At 44.8% G+C, this 22,954-nt stretch overlaps 1 protein-coding gene across 1 annotated transcript in view; it reads right to left on the reverse strand.

Annotated features, from left to right (window-relative positions):
• Positions 1-22,954, reverse strand: part of ZFYVE1 (zinc finger FYVE-type containing 1) — a 46,738-nt gene that overhangs the window by 6,230 nt on the left and 17,554 nt on the right. Inside the window, exons 3-8 of the mRNA XM_045823088.1 lie at positions 17,947-18,451; positions 13,339-13,553; positions 4,473-4,579; positions 2,664-2,772; positions 2,004-2,101; positions 1,794-1,911 (exon numbers count right to left, since the gene is read on the reverse strand). Coding sequence (XP_045679044.1) covers positions 1,794-1,911; positions 2,004-2,101; positions 2,664-2,772; positions 4,473-4,579; positions 13,339-13,553; positions 17,947-18,451 — 1,152 coding nt within the window. The remainder of the gene's footprint in view (positions 1-1,793; positions 1,912-2,003; positions 2,102-2,663; positions 2,773-4,472; positions 4,580-13,338; positions 13,554-17,946; positions 18,452-22,954) is intronic.

The raw sequence follows: 22,954 nt of genomic DNA on the forward strand, positions 1-22,954 counted from the left end.
CAAGAAAGAACTAATGCCAATCAAAAAACAAAAGACAGCCCTGGCTGGTGTGGCTTGGTGGATTGAGCACTGGCCTGTGAACCAAAGGGTCACAGGAGCAAATCCCAGTCAGGGCTCATGGCTGGGTTGAGGGCCAGGTCCTGGGTAGGGGGCACTCAAGAGGCAGCCACACAATGATGTTTCTCTCCCTCTCTTTCCCTCTCCTTACCCCTCTCTCCAAAAATAAATAAATGAAATCTTTAATAAATAAGCAAATAAATAAAGAACAGTAATAAAACACTTTGTGAGCAAGTGATACTAGAGTGAGGCCACATTAAATCCACAGAACAGAATGGCCTGGACCATCCTGTCAATGGTGTCTGCTCCAGAAGCGAGACCACACTGCAGGAACAGATTTCAGTGGGGCTGGAGACCAGAAAGAAGAGGAACAGAACAGCAAGGAAGTCGTCAGTTTCACGGCACCCGAAGGACCCAGGAAAACTCACAGTTGGGTCTGCAGGTAGGCCTTTCAGGCTGACCAGGGCTTTAGGAATCACCCGGCAAGAGGGATATCACCGAGTAAAATAAATCCCTTAGAGAAAATTGCTCAGCTTTTTTCCATGACAAAAAAAAAAAAAGATTTTGGACCTGGCTGGCGTAGCTCAGTGGATTGAGCACAGGCTGGGAACCAAAGTGTCCCAGGTTCGATTCCCAGCCAGGGTACATTCCTGGGTTGCAGGCTATAACCCCCAGCAACCGCACATTGATGTTTCTGTTTCTGTTTCTCTCTCTCTCTCTCTCTCTCTCTCTCCCCCCCCGCCGCCTTCTCTCTCTAAAAATAAATAAATAAAATCTTAAAAAAAAATATTTTGGATGTGTTGTGATTGATGGGTGATTCCAAATGTGACTTGTGGTTTCATGCAGGATGAAAGCAAAATATCAATGCCTTGTCCACAGATTTGCTTTTCTAACATCTTGAATTCAAAAGTCAAATAAAAAAACTATAGTAATAGTTTTTCTATTAGTAAAGGTCTATAGCAATCCCACTTCTTAGAGTATATGCCGAGAAAATGTCCAAAACAAAGAAATGCCTTTCTTACCTAAAGATGGTCACTATAGCATTTTCTTTAATAAAAGAACCTCAAAATAACATTGTGAACATTTAAAAAGGGAATGGGGAATCAAACTATAACATTGGATAGAATGTTACACAGTGACTACGAATGAGAATCATGAAAAGTAGAAGCAATGTGGAAATAGAATTGTGGTAGAAAAAACAGGCAGATAAATAGCACATAAAATTATAACTGCATCTATACAAACATATGCATATGGAAAATGAGTGAGAAGACTATGAAAAAGTGAAGTTTTATTTGCTAAAGCATTATAACTATAGATCAATTTTTTTTTAATATTTTATTTATTTATTTTTTAGAGAGGGAAGGGGGAGAGAGCGAGAGAGAGAGAAACATCAATGTGCGGTTGCTGGGGGTCATGGCCTGCAACCCAGTCATGTACCCTGGCTGGGAATCGAACCTGGGATACTTTGGTTCCCAGCCCGCGCTCAATCCACTGAGCTACACCAGCCAGGGCTTAGATCAATTTTTCATTTAGTCAAAACTGTGCTTCTAATATTTATGCAGAAAGAATGAAAATAACAACCTAAACAAGAAAGGCTCTCCAGATCATGCCTTCCTAAGCCACCAACATATGAAACTCATAGTTAACCTTAATTCTAAATAAGTTCCACTTTCCCACACACATGAATAACTGAATGATGCAGGAGAAAGAAGAATAAATAAAGCTGCTCTTACTCCAGGCCACACATGCACAATCTCTGTCCGCACCACCGTATCCACAGGATCTTGGTTCCCAAACCAGTATTGCCGGCTACGATAGACCACGCCGCAGTTAGGACATTCGATCACATACCTACAAGGAATGCAAATAGATACTATTACCCAGCCAGGCGCCTCGGGAGACGAACACACCAAACAACCCTTAGCTACGTCGTATAAACTCACCCAGACCAGGCATATTTTGCAAGACCCATCCAGGGGGAGTCGGTGGAAGCAGATGTCTTGGGTACTACGCTGACTTCCTTGCCTCTCTCATAGCAGGCCTGAAACATGGAGCACTCTGCCAGCTTCTTCTCTGCACACCAGCCCCATGGCCTCTTCACGTCCCGGTGCAGCCCCCACGCCCCGCAAACCACACCAGCTAAAGGTTTACTGACCCTAAATCAAGCCCATCATAAGAAAGTTCATTTCTGTAAAGAAGCCAGCACCCCGAACGGTCATGAATTGAATGTATACCCATCCTGGGCCCCAAAACTGAGCTGTAAACTATACACCTGTCACAGACAGAAGGAATCAAAACGGGATTCCTGAGAAGCACTTCCATTCTTAAGGAGAACAAAGAATCAATAGACAGAACTCCTGCATACAAGTTCAAGAGAAGGAGGGGAAAATAAGCTTAAAAAAAAACAACCCTAAAAACCATGAGGCCCCAGCAACAAAGACATGTGAGTTCCTTTGGTCAGAGCTGGGGAGAAGTTCCAGAGATATTCAATTTGAATGTCAGATACTTTGAAATGCAGCAAGGGTGCCCCAGCCGGTCTTCCCAAAAGGAGGGCGTGACCAGCAAGCCAGGCGCTGAAGCAGGGGGAAGCTGGGAGGACTCACCTTGCAGGTGTAAACTCGGTTGTCATACTGGTGGGAGTAACTGCAGCGGCTCTTGGCTTCGTGAGGTACTCCTTCTTTCCCATGATTCATGCTGTTCTTACATCCAGCCCTGAGTGAAGCCCAAAAGCTGACAATGAAGTGGCCAAAGAAGCCAAGCGACTTACGCAGGAGACTCTGACCCTGAGCCAGACACAGGGCCAAGGCCAGACCCTGGTTATTAAGTAGGCCCCAGACATGGGGCACAGAGAGGGCCGTCTGTCTCGGAAACCCACGTGCTTCTCTTACGCTTGCAATCGACATCATGACAAAGGCGGAGCAATTATTGCTCGTATATGAGGAGAAAAAGAGGAGTGAGGAAACGCTTCTCAGAAAAACCACCAGGCCCTCCACAGGAATAGAGGAGCCAGAAGATCATCAGCTTGACAAGAGATTTATCCTGAATGGCTCTCAGGGAATTAAAAAACCCAAACAGCCCTGGTGGGGTGGCTTAGTCGGTTAGAGGGTCATCCCATGTTATCTTTCCAAGATAATCCTTAGCTTCTCCCAATCTTCACTGTAGAATTCAAGGCCCAAGTCCTTTTTACAAGTTCAGAGCCTGGCAAGTGGCCTACAGGGTTCAATGCAAAAAGGCTACTCATCACATTCACAGAAAAGGCTCAGGTGTCTCCTCCCATAGAAGGCAAATGTGGAGGACCCGGACAGTGGCCTAATGTGAACAAGGACAATACACTGGTGAGGGGGTAGGAGGGCGGGGAGTGAGTGTCTATACAACATGGAAACTGCAACCAACTATGACACTCTGCATTTAAATCCCCTGGGCTTCACCTGACAAGTCACCAAACTGTGATTTAAGAACCATCAACAGCTCAAATTAACCCAGTGATTCTCAAAGTGTGGTCCCCTACTGGCAACATCAGCATCACCTGAAAACTTATCAGAAATGCAAGTTCTCAGGCCCAACATCAGACCTACTAAATCAACCTGTGGGGGCGGGCAAGGCCCAACAATCTGCTTTAACTCATCCCCCAGCTTTCCCCGAAGCACGCTACACTTGGGGGGTCGCTGCTCTGCTCCCCAGACCAGCATCACAGGCATCACTCAGAAGCGTGTCAGAAATGCAGAGTCTCACCCAGACCTGCTGATCCAGAATCTGCATTTTAACAAAACCACAAAGTGACGAGTACACATACTGAAGTTTGAGAAGCACTGCCCTAATGCAATGTCCTCAACTCAGGGTTCACATCAGAATAATCTCCAGAGCCTTTTAAATATACCAATATCAATGCCCCACCCCGATCCATTAAATCAGCCCCCCCGGGGATAGGGCCCAGGCCTCGATAATTTTGAAAGCTCCCTGGATAATTCTAAGCGTTTGCCCTCACAGTGAAAGGAACCAACAAGGACTGATAGAGGCCGCAGTGCTTTGCACACTGGGGGTATCGAATATTAGTTGGAGAAATGGAATAACTATGATTGAAAGCCCTGGTTGGAGAAACATAAAAAACCCGGCAACCTGAAGCCTGAAGTATTCTCTAGTAAAAACCGCCCAAACCAGAAGCCAGTCAATGTCACATCACAACTAGGTTGAAATCTTCAGGGGATTCTTCATAAGCATCTGTCCTGGAACCCCCTACAACCTCACAGTGTGGTTCCCCAGCCACCAGCAACACCTGGGGACTTGGAAATCGCCATCTCAGGCCCCACCCCACCCGTAAATCAGACCCTCTAATGTACCCAGACCCCAGGTGATCTGCATGCACTGTTCTGAGTCTCCCTCCCCAAGATGGAGAGGTGGCTGGCCTCACTTACCCACAGCTGAGGCACAAGGAGGAGCAGGTGAAGTACTCATCTGGAAAAAAGGAGCTGTGTGCCATCTGGTCATCGGGGATCTCGCCGCTGAAGCGGTCACTCAATGCCTGGCGAAAGGAAAGGTACAACGTGAGGTCCTCAGCACACAGCCCTGTGGTCTGGCCACGCTTGCCTTCCTTAGAAAGAAAGCCCCACTTGCCTCTCTAAGATGCCCTCACTGCCGGCTTATTTCTTACAGGTTCCACAGCAGGAAGAGGGAACTCACCTGCAACTTTCTTGGACCAGCCCGCACCAGTCAGTCCTCACCACGGGAAACCTCAGAGAGAACCAATCCACCTTTCCAAGTGGTCGGAAGTGAGCAAGTCACTGTTCCCTCCTAATTACCTCGGAGGTTACAAACCCCTCACACTCAGTCTTTCATTCAGAACCACCACAGACACTGACTAACGCCCACTTCACCCTTGTGAAGCTGGGACCAAGACACCGAGACCTGGGAAAGGGGCTTGTCTCTAAGCCAGATGCAGAGCGGGGCCGTGGACTGGGAGCTGCGTGGGCTTCTCTCCAGTTCTGACCACAGGCACACATTTCCTAGAGTTCGCTGGGCCACAGAACTGTCCCAGTGTAGAAAAATTGTGTGTCATCGGCCAAAAAACAAGGAAGAATTATTATAGTGTTTGGCCGCCTTTTCTCAGCTACAGTAACCTAAAAGACAGCAAAGGACCCAAATAAATGCCAAAAAGGAAGATGAAGTGTTTGCAAGGGCAAAGTGAACATTTTACGTTGAAAGGCACTTCCACTTCTAATCCTGTTTTCACACATTATATTATACTGAAATGACTCTTCAGGCTGACTTTTCTTTCCCCTGGCAGGCCCTTAGTCATATGCAGTGGAAAAGTTATCTAAATGAACAGAAATGGGCTTTCTAGGCTTCAAAAAAACATTCCACGTACACAGTTCCAAGCTTCTAATCTTTTAGTTTCCTGTTCTGAGGCCGTCAGGCACTAATCACGGGGAGAGAAAGAAAAGGAGCCTAAAACGAAAGGACAAGATGTTACTTACTTTGGTGAAAAGGCTGAAGAAATTTTAAGGTGAGATTAGAAAAGGGGCAGATTAGGTGTTAAACTAAGGTTCTCAAACTCTGAAAGCAGTTTCACTTAATGAGAACTTATTTGTTAAAGTTCCTTTTCCTCTTCTCAATGAAGTCTTAATACCATGAGCGGCAAACTCAGGTGTTTACAAGGCCCAGTGATACCGGTGTTGAGTCAGGTCAGGTGTAAGACAAGAGTAGAGGCCAGGAGTGTATCACGTGAGGATGCAGGACTGGCCTAACGGCGCTCAAATTCAGCTTCTGCAGGGATAATGCACAGCCCGTAAAACATCATCTGCCAGCACCGGCCAGCCAAGCCGGCAGTCCTTGACTTAGACACGCCCAGAAAAGATCTCACGAGTAATAATGTAGTAACACATGTGACTCCTATCGTCTTGTGGGTAATTTTTTACATGCTAACTTAGGGAGAACACTGAGATTCTGAAAGACAAATGAAATACATATGAGTATTAATGAGAATAAATGAGAAGCAAGGCAAGCAGAATCACTCACTAGCCCATACTGTCCTCTTCTCTCCCGCTTCTTAATATGACCCATCCTTAGGGGATTTTTTTGGTCTCACCTCTTCCACGAAGCCTTCTCAACCACTTTAGACACGCCACACTCTGCCTTCTCTGATGGCCCGTTGTATGCAAAACCTAAACTAGTACTGAGTAATTAGGCAATGATGCAAAGCTTTGGGCCTGCTGTGTTTCATCTCCTAGGCTAGATCAAAAGTGCTATGAAAGGAGTTTCCTCCCTCTACATCCTCTAACTCCTAGTGAAGGCCCCAGCAGGCACCTAACTAGGACCTCTGGAATGAAGTACCCCAGCACCAACCCCCCCCACCACACACACACACACACACACCCCGCCCTCCCCTCCTCACCTTGGCTCTGCCTCTGCACCAGGCTTCATCCCCCAGGCCCACAGGGCCTCTCTCATTTTAGGTTAACTACTCTCTGATTGGCCAAATCCCTGATAACTCTTACGGCTATATTTCTCACAGGTGTGTGCATAACTCTCTGGGGCTAGCTGGTGGGAAATAGAGTATTATCTTCCTAATGCATCAATTTACTGAAAGATCTAGGGAGCAAGTGATTTTTTATATAAAAACCAAACATAGATATAATATGAAACTAAGTGGAAAACTTGCGGAAATTAAACATGAGGCCCTCCCCTCGCTCCCTCACCAGTCACTTTAGGTTTTAGTTGGCAGCTATTTCCTTATCTGTAAAATGGGAGTAACACCCTGGCTGGTGTGGCTCAGTGGACTGAGTGCTGGCCTGTGAACCAAAGGGTCGCCAGTTCAATTCCCAGTCAAGGCACATGCCTGGGTTGCGGGCCAGGTCCCCAGTAGCTTACCAGTGAGAGGCAACCACGCATTGATGTTTCTCTCTCTTTCTCTCTCCCTCCCCCTCTCTAAAAATAAATAAATAAAATTTTTTAAAAAATGGGGATGTCAAAAGTACCTCCCTCAGTAAGGGTCTGCATGGGTCAAGGATCAAGTGAAGTCACCCATATAGAGCATTTGGCGCAGACTAAGAGCTCAGAAAATGTTGGCTGCCATTATTAATATCATTTTTATTGCTTTTTTATGCTGATAATTTTATTTTCTTCCTTAGACTACCTCACTACCTAATTAGATAATGCAGCCTCCTGGCTGCTCGCACGACAGGGTGAATACGATTAAGTCCTCATTTGAGGTCATTGATCAGCAGGTTCTGGGATGTGATGAGAACGACCGAAACCTAAACCAATTTTGCACAGGCCCACTGATACAAACAAGGGTTAAGCCTGCAGCACCTCATCAACGTTATAACAAAACATTTAACGAAACATGATTTGAGGACCTGCGATATTTAGCTGCAAAAAGATGCTTGTGTATCTAATCAGGTGATAGAGAACGTTAAAAAAAGGAGAACTAAGGAATGTAGAATCTACTAAGGAGGTATAGGGAAAAGCAAAGAAAAGCAATTTTAGCCCCTGAATTATTTCTCCTAAGTGGGTAACTAAAAGGATAACCTAAGCACTAACTTGCCTTAGGAAAAATAATATATTTAGCATGAGTTTAATAGTCTGGCTGGATTTGGAGGGGGCAATGCCACTCCCCAGCAAAGATAAACTTGCAGCCCAGCAACAGTGACAGTACAAGAATCTTTTTGTTCTGAAACCCAAACGGCCTGGTTCTCTGGCCATTCTCTGAAGTTCCCTGGTTCTCTGAAAGTTCTTCAGAAAATCGGGGGCATTTCTAAGTATTGTATCTCGAAGTCTGGCATGAAACAACCTGCGGCCTGACTGCCATGGTACATGTGCCCACAGGACCTCCATGGCTGCCTGCCCGAAACAAAGCAACTGTTGGCTCTGTCGGCCAAGGCAACAGTAGACCCTTATGACATCATAAAGAGAACTCCCAGACTAACCGGCCTCATCACTCCACATGCCGGTCACCCATCCTCTGAAATGCTGGGAAACACAAAAAGCATCTTACTTTCCGCACAAGTCACTCAAGTAATGATCAGACCTTGACAAGCTAGGGAGGATGCAGCATGAATCAAGAGTATGGGGATGTTCAGTAACTGTTTAAAAACAAATCTGATGTTAGAGTGATTCAGATACAAGGATAGGGAGAAACTGTCCTCCTTCCTCTGTAGCCTGACTGCTCCCGTCCAGCACAGACACTACCACCTAACCCACACACTTCTTCCTTTAAAATCTCCAAACCTCACATCGCCCCGGGGCTTCCTGGGCTCTCTTCCTCCTGAAGCCCCACAGCTGTGAAAGGAAGGCTGGGGCGAAGCTCTCCTGAACGGGCTTGGGAGAGCATTTGTGGTAAGTCTGGAAAAGGTTGCCTGGAGACAGGAGGATCTTGAACTCTGGTTGTCCTGGCAACAACAGTGTGTCTCTTTCTATTGAACCTAAAAGGTTAGCCCTAGTCATCAATGGCTAGCACTAAATTTCCTGATGCAAAATGGACTCTTAGGCAACCAACGATGCCAACTCCAATAGAATATAATGACTTCATAAATACTTAATAAATGCGTCCTGATGTGAGAAAATTGGAAAGACAGAGCTTCTACATTTTGAGATTGGAGGCTGGAAGAGGTAGATATATAAAACCTACATAAATTCAACTTTATTTTTTTTTCAATATATTACTTATTATTTTCAGAGAGGGGGAAGGGAAGGAGAAAGAGAGGGAGAGAAACACTGATGAGAGAGAGAAACACTGATTGGTTGCCTCTCGCACACCCATAACTGAGGATCTGGCCTGCAACCCAGGCATGTGCCCTGACTGGGAATCACACCGGTGACCTTTCGGTTTACAGGCTGGTGCCTAATCCACTGAGCCACACCAGCCAGGGCACAAACTCAACTTTAAAATGATTCTCTCATTTATTCGGACTATAATACAGGCAACAGTTAATTCAACACTCAGTTCCCTTATTCAACAGGGATCTGGGCATCTATTTTCTTTAAGGAGATTTACCTGCTCCCTCAAGGTACTCTCTGCTGTGGGGACCTGCTGCTACAAGGGAACCTCGACAGAGGATGAGTGGTCAGGAAGTGGGAATAACCCAGCTGGGAAGGAGGCACCGGGGCCTGGACTGCACGCAGTGTGGCTGGAAGAGTGATCAGGTCAGCAGGGCCAATCGGGAAACACCGGGTGAACGACTAAAGGAGAAGGTGACTGCACCTCTCTCTCTCTCTCTCTCTCTCTCTCTCTCTCTCACACACACACACACACACACACACACACTCTCTCTACAGACTCTTCACTCTTTCTCATTAATCACATTTCCTATTCTGTAACGACCATAAAAAGTAGCACTTGGGCTCCCTCTGAGTCCAACAGTGCTACATCAGTCAGGTGGAGCCTGATAAATAAGATGCAGTAAATAATTTTTTAAAAACATACCAATGGCATCAAAAGGGATGAAGTACATATTATGTACTAATATAGAAAGAGAACCAAGAGGCATAATGATAATCAGAAAATTAATAACCTCTAGTGTAAACTGAATGAAATGTAAAGTAATGTAATGTAAAGTAATGAAAACAGCAACTAAAAGAAAAAATGAGAATGATTCTTTCAAAGATTTGAGTACATTTCAAGAACCCCACAATTACCTGGGGGAGAGCTCAAAACAAATGCTTAAATGGGTAACTCCTCCATGGACAAAAGCAGTGGGTCCCACACCCCAGTACAGCGCCGCCCCTACCTCAGCCACAGAAAATGTAGGGTTGGGATGAAACTCTCGGGACACCAGTCATCGAGAATCATCAGAACTCCAGCTGACCAGGCTCTGTTTAATCACAGAAAGCTTCGTGATGCACATCACCTCGTGAGATCACAGTAAAACTATTTTTCTCGAAGTGCCTACCCAACCGGCCTGAAGGAGGCCATCCAAGACTCCCAAGGGGAAGATCCCTGAGCACTAACTGCTGCTTACAGCCCGCATCGTCCCTGACGGTCTCACCCAACCATGAACTCACCTACTGGCCACCTCGTCAAAACGCACGCTGATCAGATTTATAGCCCTTTGTGTAACCTAGTATGGATTCAGCCTCTTTTGAGAATGTTTGCAATACTTGGATGTGACCTTCCAGTTTGACTACTTTTGAGCCATTACAAGGCCATCAGCCAGTACGTCTAAGTACATTTTAATCCCAAACTCTAATTAGATGTATTTCATGAATTATTCAAATATAATCATTTCTCATGTTTTTTTAACAGAGTTTATTCTTGTATTCTTATTTATTATTGTTCTTTAAAAGATTTTATTTATTTATCTTTAGAGACAGGGGAAGGGAGGGAGAAAGTGAGGGAGAAAAACATCAATGTGTGGTTGCCTCTCACGTGGCCCCCACTGGGGACCTGGCCCCCACTGGGGACCTGGCCCGCAACCCAGGCATGTGCCCTGACTGGGAATTGAACCAGCGACTCTTTGGTTTGCAGCCCACACACAATCCACTGAGCCACACCAGCAAGGGCAGTTTTTTTCTTAATATTATTCACACTCATTAACATTTATTGAACATTTGCCATATACTGAGTCCTTGTTTCTCAAAGTGTGCTGCTCTCATTTAATTCCCACCTCAACTTCCTAAGGAACATTCTATTATTACCCCAATGGCAGAGATGAGGAAAAATGTTTGAAGAAGTACTTTGAAGGCAAAGGTTGTTGTCTATCTTTTTCTCCACTCTATTTCCAGCACTTCAAAGTCTATCTGGAGCCCTGGCTGGCGTAGCTCAGTGGATTGAGCATGGGCTTTGAACCAAAATGTCGCAGGTTTGATTCCCAGTCAGGGCACATGCCTGGGTTGCAGGCCATGACCCCCAGCAACCTCACATTGATGTTTCTCTCTCTCTCTCTGTCTCTATCTCCCTCCCTTCCCTCTCTAAAAATAAATAAAATCTTTAAAAAAAGAATAAATTTCTCATAATTAGAAAAAAAGTCTATCTGGCACGTAATGCACTCATTTCTTTGTTGAATGAATGATTGAACAAAGCAACTCATTTCCCAGGGCCAAGTAGCTGGTAAGGGGCAGACCTGGGGTTCTGACACAAGCCTGTCTGACTCCAGGGCCTAAGCTTTTAACTATTGTCTTAGTCCATTCAGGCTGCTATGCAAAATGCCACAGACTGGGTGGCTTAATAGAAATGTAATCCTAACAGTTCTGGAGGCTGCAAGCCCAAGACCTGGGCACCTGAATGATCAGGCTCTGACGAAACCCGCTTTCTGGTTCATAAATGGTGTCTTCTCACTGTGTCCTCTCTTGGGGGAAAGGGCTGGGCAGCTCTCTGGAGCTTCTTTCATAAGGGCATTGCCCTCACTCCTCAAGGCTCCATCCTCACGACCCAGTCACTTTCCCAAGTCCCTCCTAACACCAGCACATTGGGCATTAGGGTTTCTTTTCTTTTTTCTTATTTTTTAAAAGATTTTATTTATTTATTTTTAGAGAGGGAAGGGAGGGAGATAGAGAGAGAGAGAGAGAAACATCAATGTGTGGTTGCTGGGGGTTATGGCCTGCAACCCAGGCATGTACCCTGGCTGGGATCAAACCTGCGACACTTTAGTTCGCAGCCCGCGCTCAATCCACTGAGCTACGCCAGCCAGGGCTGGCATTAGGGTTTCAACATAGAAATTAGGGGAGGACACACACATCCAGCCCATAGAGACCACAATGCAAAAATCACAAACCTTTTTTAGAGGGCGACTTTTCATTTTGATATATAATTTCAAACTTGTAGAAAAGTTGCAAGAATAATACAAGCAACTCCCATAAACAATTTACCTAGATTCACTAATTGTTTACATTATGCCCCACTGCAAACCTTTTAAACTCAATGAATTAAGCCAATCAGCATATGCACAGAGATTTTTTCCTGTATAAACCAAGGTCTACCTAGCTTTATGCCAACTTCACGGCTATCCCTACCTTTCTACCCCTCCCCAGCCCCAGTCTCTATCCCCTAACCCTCAACATTCCCTGCTTTCCCTCCAGATGGCGGGCACCCCCAGCAGAGCCCCAGAGGCCCCGCCCCTTTCCTCAGCCTCTCCCCTAAGCCTGCGGCCATAGTGACAGAGAGGTGTGCACAGAGCAAACCACGGAATGTAAGCAGTGTTCCCGGGATCCATTTCATGAGTTCTGTACTACAAAGAGTGGTAACATAAACAAGTACATAGTGAAGATAAAACATTGTATTGAAGTAAAATCCTTGAAATACTAAAAATAAGCAAAATAGAAAAAAAGACACCAATTAAGCAAAAACACTTAAAATTAGATTCTATATCCAACCATACGAAATGATGTTTTATTGGTTGAGAGGCAGAAGGAGTAAAATGGCCAGGATTTACACCTGCTGCCACTTAGGAGCTATGTGTAAGCTATTGTTTCATTTCTCTGCCTCAGTTTCCTCGTCTGAAAAGTAAGGATAGTAACAGTACTTTAGCTCATAGAACTGGCGTAAGGGTTAAATGGACAAATCCTCTGAGCTTTGGTACCTCATAAACAGCAATTACTGTTATCGTATATCTGTTTTTGGTTTTGTTTTGTCTTGGCCAAATTTATACCTGTGTTACTAGTTTTCCATTTATAGTGATTATAAAATGTTGCCTTCTTGAATAAATTAACTTAGGTTAAGAAAAAAACAAAAAGCCCTGGCTGGTGTGGCTCAGTGGATTGAGCGAGCACCAGCCTGCAAACCGAAAGGTCGTGGGTTTAATTCAGTCAGGGCACATGCCTGGGTTGTGGGCCAGGTCCCTAGTTGGGGGTGTGCCGGAGGCAACCAATGGATGTTTCTTCCGCTCATCAGGGTTTTACTCCCTCTCCTTCTCCCTCCCTTCCCCTCTCTCTGAAAATAGATATAATAAAAATAAATAAATAAAACTTTAAAAACAACAGTTAAGTCCATAAAAAGAAAAACACAAAGGCTGTCCAGATAAGTGAGCCTCAACACAAGGTCAGTTCACCAGGGTGGGGCCACACCACTCAGAAATGAATGCTTCTTCCTATTCCCTAAAAACCTAGTTTTTCTTTGACATAAGGACCTATCACTTTTTAACTATTACCCAAGATTCCTCTGCACTCAAGCTTCTAGCAAGATGAAGTCATCTGACAGATGGACACTCCACTCGTGCACTTCCTTTGCTTATAACCTCCCTTCCCAGCCCAGGTTTCCAATCACCACCACCGCCAACAGCTGGGAAGCTGAGTGTTCTCAGCACCCACTGGCACTCCAGTGAGGGACACTCAAGGCAGGAGCCGACCGACCTTCAGGGCTTTGAAGATGACCCCTGGGTGCCGGGGAGAGCGGGTGGTGTTGTTCTCCAGTTGCTGCTCCAAAGCTCGCCGAAGCCCGGAGAAGTCTGTGGGCGGGTTGTACGTCCTGGTTCCCTTGTAGTGGATGGAACTGAAGGCCTCGGGGAAGCGGCCCAGCTTCCGGAACCGGTCCTGGATGAGCTTCTCCGGCACCTCCGAGGGGTGATCTGGACAAGCACAAACGGGTACATGAACAGTGACCTTTCTTTTAAAGAAAAAAAATCAGTTGCCTTTCATTGCAAAAGCCTGACTCCATATATATAAAATACGTAAGCAGGCGAACCAGTTGATGTTGTTGGAGTTCGGGCTGCCCTTGTCTGGGAGGGAGCCCAAGCAGGACTTCTATGAGGAGCGTGCTGATATGCCATGATCTCAAACTGATTTCATGGGTACATTCTGGTTGTGAAAATTCCTCATGTTACACACTTTTTAAATTTACTAATTTATTTTAGAAAGAGAGTTAGGGAGGGAGAAAAAGAGGAAGAGAAACATCGATGTGAGAGAGAAACATCGATTGGTTGCCTCGAGTATGCAGCCTGATCCGGGACTGAACCCAGCCATGTGCCCTGACTCGGAATTGAACCAGTGACCTTTCGTTTTGCAGGACAATGCCCAAACAACTGAGCCATGCTGGTCAGGGCACATTATACATTTCTGATATAATGTGCACTTTTCTCTGTGTACATTATACTTAAAGGAAGTCTTTTTATAAAAATCTCATAAAAATGTGAACATGTTAAAACATGAAGAAATACATGTCTTCTGCTCCTTCATACTCCCCTCAAGTGGCTACTATTAAAGTGGCTACTATTAAGTATTTACTCTCTCAGACTTTTTTTTCTGCACACTTACCAACAGATATATGTAACTTGTTTCTAGCACTTAAGAACATACTATATCTGCTCTGACTGGTATGGCTCAGTGGATTAGGCAAACCAAAGGGTCACCAGTTCGATACTTGATCAGGGTACATCCCTGGGTTACAGGCCAGGCCCTTGGCTGGGGGCATGGGAGAGGCAACCAATTGATGTTTCTCTCCTTCTCTTTCTCCCTCCCTTCCCCTCTCTCTAAAAATAGATTTTAAAATCTTTTTAAAATTTTAACGTAATGTATCTGTCCTTGTCATGATAAGCTAAGAAGTTCCTTATTCCTTTTCACAGCTACATACTCTTCCATCCTATGGATATATTTAGCCAGTCACCTACTGATGAACACTGAAAACAGCTACTTTGGAAATGCTGGTCTTACTTATGCTGGTGAAGCTGTGAACAAATTACCAATGTATGAGTACTGGGCTCCCCACAGCTGCACCAACAGTTATCTAGAAATCTGTGGAGGGGTAGTACAAATGGAGTCAATAAATATTTTAGAGGTAAAAGTTACCAGGACTTTTTATTTTTAATTTCCTTTCATTTTTAATCACAACTACCAGAGATATGGCTTTAGCTCAAATTTGAAAGTCAAGCCATCAAACAGAAGTAGCCAAACTTCAGCAGTTAATCCCCAAACCCTTCTCCTCATGAACTCTTCCTGCGGCAGGACCTTCTGAAGGAAGGTGCGGGCAGTACCCAGCGGTCTGGCACGGCCTGACCACCTGCGCTTCCCCAATCATCTCACAGCTGCTCCCTGGACGCATAACCACCGCTCACTTGTAAGGCAGAAAGAGTTCATTTGCTTACTGTCACCCAGAAATCCTCTACTCAGAACTGAAACAAACGTGATCAAACAAAATGAGAACGTCTGAGGCGGAGGAACATTGAGTAACTAATCCGCCTGCAGCTCTGGCACCTCTCTCTCCTCCGACCCTGCATGAACACTCTGGCTGCCTCAGGGCCATCTCAAGGCTTCAAGAAGCACCAATGGTATTCCAGGAACAGCTCTGGGTTTAAAAGTTAGAAAACTTTGTTCTGAATCCCAATTTTGCAACTCACTCACTGGAACCTCCTTATTACATAACTTAAGCTCTCTGGGTTCAGTTTCTTCATCTGTAATATGGGACTGTTATTGACACCTGGCTGAGTTACAAAAATACTGTAAGTTAGCATTTTACTTTAAAAGAAAGAAAACTACCTGTGATAGTGCATGGCAGAAAACAAAAAAAAAAAGTTATTTTTGAAGGGCTGGTTATCTCAAAATCTTCAACTGGAAAGTAAACCTTCCCCTCACCCAAGCTGTAAAGATCTAAAGTGGCATAAAAATGCTGATTCCAGGAGGCAGTCTCAAGTCAATATTTCCAGCCTCCTCCCCTTACCTTACAGTCACTTGCTACGAGTTTCTTCCTCTGTTCTGGAGCATTCAGATTTCTCGTCTTCCCACTAGACCCAGGTCCTTCCTATTCTAACTCCTTACTGTGGCCCCTATCTGGCCACTTCCCTCCTACTTCCCATCACTTCCTCCCTAGAGCTGTGAAACCCTCCTGGCTGGTTGCCCTGCCTCTCCTAGGCATGTCTCTCCAGTTCATCCAGCAACAGGCTGCTGGAGGCAGGGAGGGGGGTATCTTTTGAAAGCACAGATCTGATCATATAACTCCCTGCCTAAAATCCTATCATACCTGAGAACTGAGTAGAAGCCATCCATGATCTGATTCCCAAGTACATCTCCACCATCCCTTCCCATACAATCTATGCTTCTGACACACTGAGCCTCATTATTTATTCATTGAGCAAACATCTGATGAGAGCCCACTGTGTATCAACCACTCAGCCAGGCTTTTTAGATATAGCGGTAAGAAGGGCAAGGTTCCTGCCTTCATGGAGTTTCCATTCTCATGGGGAAAGGTCAAAAACAAGTAAGCAAACATACAGCATGATTTCAGGGAGTGATAGGTGCCCTGATGCAAATGAACCGGGGGACATAGTAAGAGCACAACCACTAGGATGTAGGAGGAACTTTGCAGGGGACAGTCAGGAGAGACTCCAAGGGGATGAGAGTTGAGTTGAATCTGAAAGAAGTATGTCTAGCTGGGAGAAAGGTGTCCCAGGCAGACGAGTGGCATATGCAAAGGTGTGAACAGAGAAAAGGCTGATATGGCTAGTGGAGGGAGTATAAACATGTCACATGTGTGCATCCACACACACACATAACGGGGAAGACATTTAGTGGGTGGGGAGAGGGGATGAAGAAGAACAACTAGAGGAGTTCAGATGGAACCTTGAGACAGAACCAAAGCAGCCAGAGTTTATGCAGGGTAGAAGGAGAGGTGCCAGAACTGTGGGCAGATTAATCATCCTGTTGGCAGGAGTCAGAGCGAGGACACCACAATCAGGAGCTGGAATTATATTCCGATGTAGTGGAAGGCCACTGACAGGCTGGGAGCTGGAGTATGACATGACCTAGACTATAAACTAAGCTTTTAAAAAGATCACTCTGAAAGCTGTGTGGAGAACGCAGTGAAGGGGGCTAGAATGGAAGTCAGAACTACCCGGAACTGCTCGCAGTTCCCTGGACACAACTTGCTCCTTTAAACTTCTAGAGATTTGCTCTTCTTAGAGCATCCCTTCTCCCCTCTGCTCTCTAGCCAAGTCTTAGAGTTCAAATGTCGCCTCTTCTTGCCTAGATCCCTTAGAAGGTGTCAAGTGTCCCTCTGCCACACTCCCACAGCCCCAGCACCTACATCTACTACAGAACAGAACACCTGGGGTCTCCCCAACTAGACTTCCCATCCGAAGGTGGGAACTGTGTTTCTTTTCAGCTCAGTGCCCCGGTGCTCAGCACGTGACAATGTGTACTTAGTAAACGTCACTGACTGAAGAGGTAAGCGGTATGACTGCTTTCGGGGCAAACGCTACTGTTGGCCCCGAAATACAATTGCATCCAATTACTGTTGTTGCACCTACTCCCTCATCCTCCCTCTCAAGTGATGATCTTGCCTCCCATTTCTCCAAGAAAACAGAAACAGTAAGACAATTTACGCACACATCCACACACACATTTTTCTACTTATTTGCAACTGGCTCCACATACTCTACCCTTTCTCCTGTTGTTACAGAGAGAACTGTCCGTGCGCCTAACTAAGGCCAATTCTTCCACGGTGCATCGCTCTGACATTCCAGCTCTCTCTGACATCTACTTGCCAGTGAGTCAATCTCATCAGTACGCAAATATCTGTAATGCCTCACAATGTAAAATTGTAAAAAGGGGAAATTCCTTGAATTCCCACATCAGCCTCTAGCTATCATTTCAGTTGTCTGTTTTCCTTTACAGAACTCTTTGAAAGAGTTCTGTATACTCGCTATCTTCATTCTTCACCTCCTATTCTCTTGATCCCACTCTGATTTTTGCTTTCATGCTCACTATCCCTGGGAAACAAGTCTTACGCAGATTGCCAAGGGCCTCCGTTCTGCCAAAGATATTCAACAATTCTTGATCCTCATCCTGACCATAAGCAGATTTTGACATGGTTGGTGCATTCTGTCTTTCTGGAAACACTTCCTTATGTCTTTCCCATGCAGAAATTTTTCTGGGCAATCCACCACCACCAAATTGCTATTACAGCCCAGTGGCTGCCTCCTTGTACCGAGAAAGGCCAGTCTGTGACACAGCACCACCCCATTTACTCACCAGAGCCCAGTAGTTGAGTATGCACAGTCTCATGGAAAATAATAACAGCAGGGCCCAGGGTGGACAAGGGGACATCCAGGCCACAGCGAGCAGTGGTAGCCTTGAGCTCCTTGGTGAAATGCTTCAGATAAGCTTCTGAGGCATCCCCAAGGAACTTGAAGAGGTCATTATGCAGCCGGTCTGCATGAGTTCGATAGATGACAAGGTCGGAGATGGCCAAGACCTTAAGAAGCAGCCTCGTTCTCTGGCTTAGATTCACCGTAGCCCCCAAGAGCCCTTCCGTGTCTATCACCGCTACTTTGTGGACTGGGTCATACGCCGCCCACACTCCCACAGTGCAGGATTCCTGGGCAGGGGAGGTTTTGAAGACTTCACGGCCATAAAAGAAAGTATGGTTGAGAGTATGAGACTTTCCATCACCAGTATTTCCAAAAATGGAAACCACCTTCAGATGCTGATCAGGTTTGCAGTCCAATTTCCTAATGAAGTCCTCTTCATTTGTTACCTTAGGAAAAAAAAAAGACAATGAAATAGAGAAAGGGCAAAATAGCTAAAAATGTGTGCAAAAACAAATGCTTCCCAGAGTCAAGGTGGCAAGGAAAACAAGCCCCAGTATAACCGCCTCCCAGCCAGCCCCTGCCCTTAGCAAACAGCTAACAGGAACTTTCAATGCCTCAGTCAGTATCAGCAGTTAGTGGTCATGAAAGAGCTAAAATCATAAAATTCTCAGAAGATGACACAGGAACAAATCTTTTTGACCTTGGATTAGGCAATAGTTTCTTAGATATGACAGCAAAAGCAATACAACAAAAGAAAAAACAGATAAAATGCACTTTATCAAAATTGATAAACTTCAAAAACTTTCATTCTGCAAAGGATATCATTAAGACAGCGAAAAGACAACCCAAAGAATGGGAGAAAATATTTGTAAATTATATATTTGATAAGGGACTGGTGTCCAGGATACCCTGGACTCAACAAGAACGCAACAAGAAAAAAATTAATATTTTAAAGAAATGATGTAATTAAATATTAAGCAAAAAAAATCTGAATAGACATTCCTCCAGAGAAGATACACAAATGGCCAATAAGCACATGAAAACATGCTCAACATCATTAGTCACTAGAACGTGCAAGTCAAAACCACAGTAAGATACCACTTCACACCCATAAGGACGGCTGTGATCAAAAAGATGATTAGAAGTCTTTGTGAGGGTGTGGAGAAACTTCACCGTTCATACACGGGTGGTGGGAATGTAAAATGACACAGACACTCTGGAAGACAGTGTGGGAACTTCTCAAAAAGTTAAACCGAGTTACATGTCTCCATAATCCCACTCCTAGGTATATACCCAAGAAAACTGGAAACATGTCAATACAAAACCTAAACGTGAATGTTCACAGCAGCATTATTCATAACAACCAAAAAGTGAAAACAACCCTTATATCTAACAACTGATGACTGGATAAACAAAATGTGACATATCCATACAATGGAATGTTATTCAACCATAAAAAGGAATAAAGTACTAATACATGCTACAACATGGGTAAACTTTGAAAACATCAGGCGAAGTTAAAGAAGCCAGACACAAAACACTACCATTCTATGAATCCGTTTCTCTGTGTCCACAACAGGGACTTCAGAGAGACAGAAAGGATATTAGCTGTTGCCAGAGGCCGAGGGAAAAAGGGACCGGGGAGTTATTCCTAATGGACCAGGGTTTCTCTGTGGGGTGATGAAAATGTTCTGGGATTTGATAGTGGTAAGGGTTGTCTAACTTTATGAGTATACTGAATTGTATACTTTAAAAGGGTGAAATATATGTTAATTACGTATCAATAAAGCTGTTATCTTTTAAAAACTTATTGGTTAAATTTCATCTATCCATAATTCCTGTTCACAGTTTAAAGATTTTATTTATTTTATTATTTATTTATTTTTAGGAGAGGGGGAAGGGAGGGAGAAAAGTAGAGAAACATCGATCAGTTGCCTTTCGTATGCCTCGACCAGGCACCAAACCCGCAACCCATGTATGTGCCATGACTGGGAATTGAACCAGGAGCTTTCACTTTGTAGCATGATGCTCAACCCACTGAGCCTGGGGCAACAGCAGTCTGGGCCCTGTTTACAGTTTAGAGAATACTGCATTCCTTAATAAAAGCAAGGGTTGGCCCTAGCTGGTGTGGATCAGTGGACTGAGTGCCAACCTACAAACCAAAGGGTCACTAGTCTGAATCCCAGTCAGGGCACATGCCTGAGTTGCAGGCCAGGTCTCCAGTAGGGGACATATGAGAAGCAATCACACATTGAGGTTTCTCTACCTCTCTTTCTCCTTCCTTTCCCTTCTCTCTAAAAATAAATAAAATAAAATAAAATAAAATAAAATAAAATAAAATAAAATAAAATAAAATAAAATAAATAAAATAAAATAAAACAAAACAAAATAAAACAGAATAAAACGAAAAGAAAGACTGGGAAGGAAGAGACCTGGTGCCAATGAAATACCAGATTGGAGCTCCAAAAAGATGCTCAGGGCCCCTACTCTCAGAACAAAGAACCCCAGGAACAAAGCTCCTAATCCAAACAGGTAATGTTTTACTCCAGCTAAAGGAGGGACGAACCTTTACAGCAAGCATACTCCAGCCATAAGAGAAAAAACACCTTCCTGACACTCAAGAGTTTGCTGGCTTGAAAAAGAGCAGTGAGAGAAATATTATCCGACCACTAGATGTGACAATATAAGCCCTCGCTTCCCCTAACCTCAAGATGGTAAACCACTCATTATTCTATTCATAACATTACTATTGTTACATATTAGAAGCCTTAATGTTAATGATCAAACAAGTAATTTTCTGAATGCCCACTGCAGTGACTGCCCTCCATCAGGGCAGGATGCTGTCTATTTTATCTTTACCTCTCTAGCCCTGGGAACAACATGGCACAGAGGGCGAGTTTAATATCCAGCTATTGAATGAATGATACCAGGCACCTTGCTTGGTATTTTAATCACTTTTCTCCACCCTCTATCTTCCATAGGGCTTAACACACAGCAGCATTCCATCAACTTGGTAACGGGCTCACTGTTTACCAGACAACTGAGAGGAACAAGAAGTTCCAGGGAAAGGCCCAGTTTTCACTGGTGTCACTCGGCCAGCCTGGTTCCAAGCTCCTGAACTGGCCAGCAAGAGAAACAAAGCAAAGGCTCCCTAAACCTCTACCCGCAAGAAGTCAGGTTAGGTCAGAGTGGCCCACCACACGAGCCACCCACCTTCTCAAACAGTCCCCTCAGTATCCCCAGGGGTTGTGGAAGAGTCGGTCTAGGGATTTTCTCCTCTGGAAATCTACTCTGTCATGACTCTGTTAGCCCACAAAACAACCACCGTTATCCAGTATATGTGAGAGCAGGCACCTGAAAGGGGGCACATGGGAGCCTTCAGGTACAGAGTTAAATGTCTCAGTATTCATTAAATGCTATACATAATATATATAATATAAACAAACTATTCATTTGAGATGAAAATAAAACACTTCCTATAAGCATCGACGATATTATTTTGGCACTTGGTTTCCTGAGTATTAAACATATATGTTCATGATCAGGCATATGCATCTGAGTCTGGTGCAAAGAATTATGGGAGGAGAAGCTCAAAGAAGCCCTAGGCTGGTTATTCTACGGCAGCCCTCGATAATCATTTAACCTACAGTGATTGCATTTTTTCACATGTAACGTGGGGATATAACCATCTTTGCCTCCTTGGACTGGGTAGTGGTTGCTAATCAAATAGGTAAATGAGAAAATGCCTTGCAAACTGAAAACATGCTTCACTTTCCCTTCTTGTACCTTTCACATTATTTTGCTCCCAGTTATACTACTCAATCATCCTTACATGAGCCGGAAGGAGAGAACGGCCTGGGCCCAGGCCTAGGTGGTAGCGAGAGCGGCTTTCCACCAGGGGAGGAAAAGGCAAAGATAGGAAGATTCCCTTGGAGGAGGAAAGGAAGGAGCCAGAAGGGAATAGGCTCCTGCTCGACTCGCTCTTCCTGTTTGTGACCCCTGATCCCACGCTGCTCCCTTCCTGGAGCGAAGTAAGCTGCCTGCCTGAGCCCTGACAAACGGCCACCAACGCCACCTGCTTGAATGGTCCTCAGCCCCTTGGCAACAGCAAAAGCAGGAGAGACCCCAAAGCCACCCCTTCCATCCTCCCAGAGCTTGCAAGACCACCTCTTGGACCTCAGACAAGTCAGAAACACCCACATTCCAGTCCTGGCTTGGCCACTATGTGGCCTTGGAAGGTTCCTTAACTATTAAAGCCTCAGGGAAAGGAGATAACAACAGATTCCACAACCCCTGGGGATACTGAGGGGAGGAAAGGAGACTCAGCACAGAATGTGCATTGCACAATCCCTGGCACACAATAAGCACTCAATACATACTACTCATTATTATTTAAAGACCAGCCACTGGGAAAATATCCAGGTGCGCTGCAGTAGCAGCTGGGCCTGGACCTGCCGGGTGCTCAGAAGTTGCTCATTCAGGAATAACTAAGTCAGCAATGGTGAGATCTGAACTGATTCTATCTGAAAATGAAAGATCTTGCTGCTTGCTTCTGATAACTTCTTTCCTCTCCATCTATTCAAAATTACATAATAATACTAGCCTTACAGCTGACTCTTATAGTAAAGTAACCATCTAATATCATACAAATCTTTAAGAAATCAAGCAGTATACCTCCCTATCTCTCACCCATAAAGCTTTTCACTTGGTATAGTTGTAAGCAGAGTTTCTAAAGTGAAAAGTAACAGCACCCCACGATCTTCACTGTTCCAGTTTCGAATTCAGAGCGGTTTATGGCGGCGAAGTGTCCAGCAGTCAACCTCTGACCTAGTCAGGCAACAGAATGATGACAATCTCCCTCAAGAAATTCCTTCCTGGCCCTCAGAGAAACACCCAGAAAGAAGGATCACACGGCCTTTGTTCTGAGGAGGCCGGCCTTTGTTCTGAGG

Source organism: Phyllostomus hastatus, unplaced genomic scaffold (assembly GCF_019186645.2).
Source record: "Phyllostomus hastatus isolate PE091 unplaced genomic scaffold, TTU_PhHast_1.1 phas_scaffold_501, whole genome shotgun sequence".
Taxonomy (NCBI): Eukaryota; Metazoa; Chordata; class Mammalia; order Chiroptera; family Phyllostomidae; genus Phyllostomus; species Phyllostomus hastatus.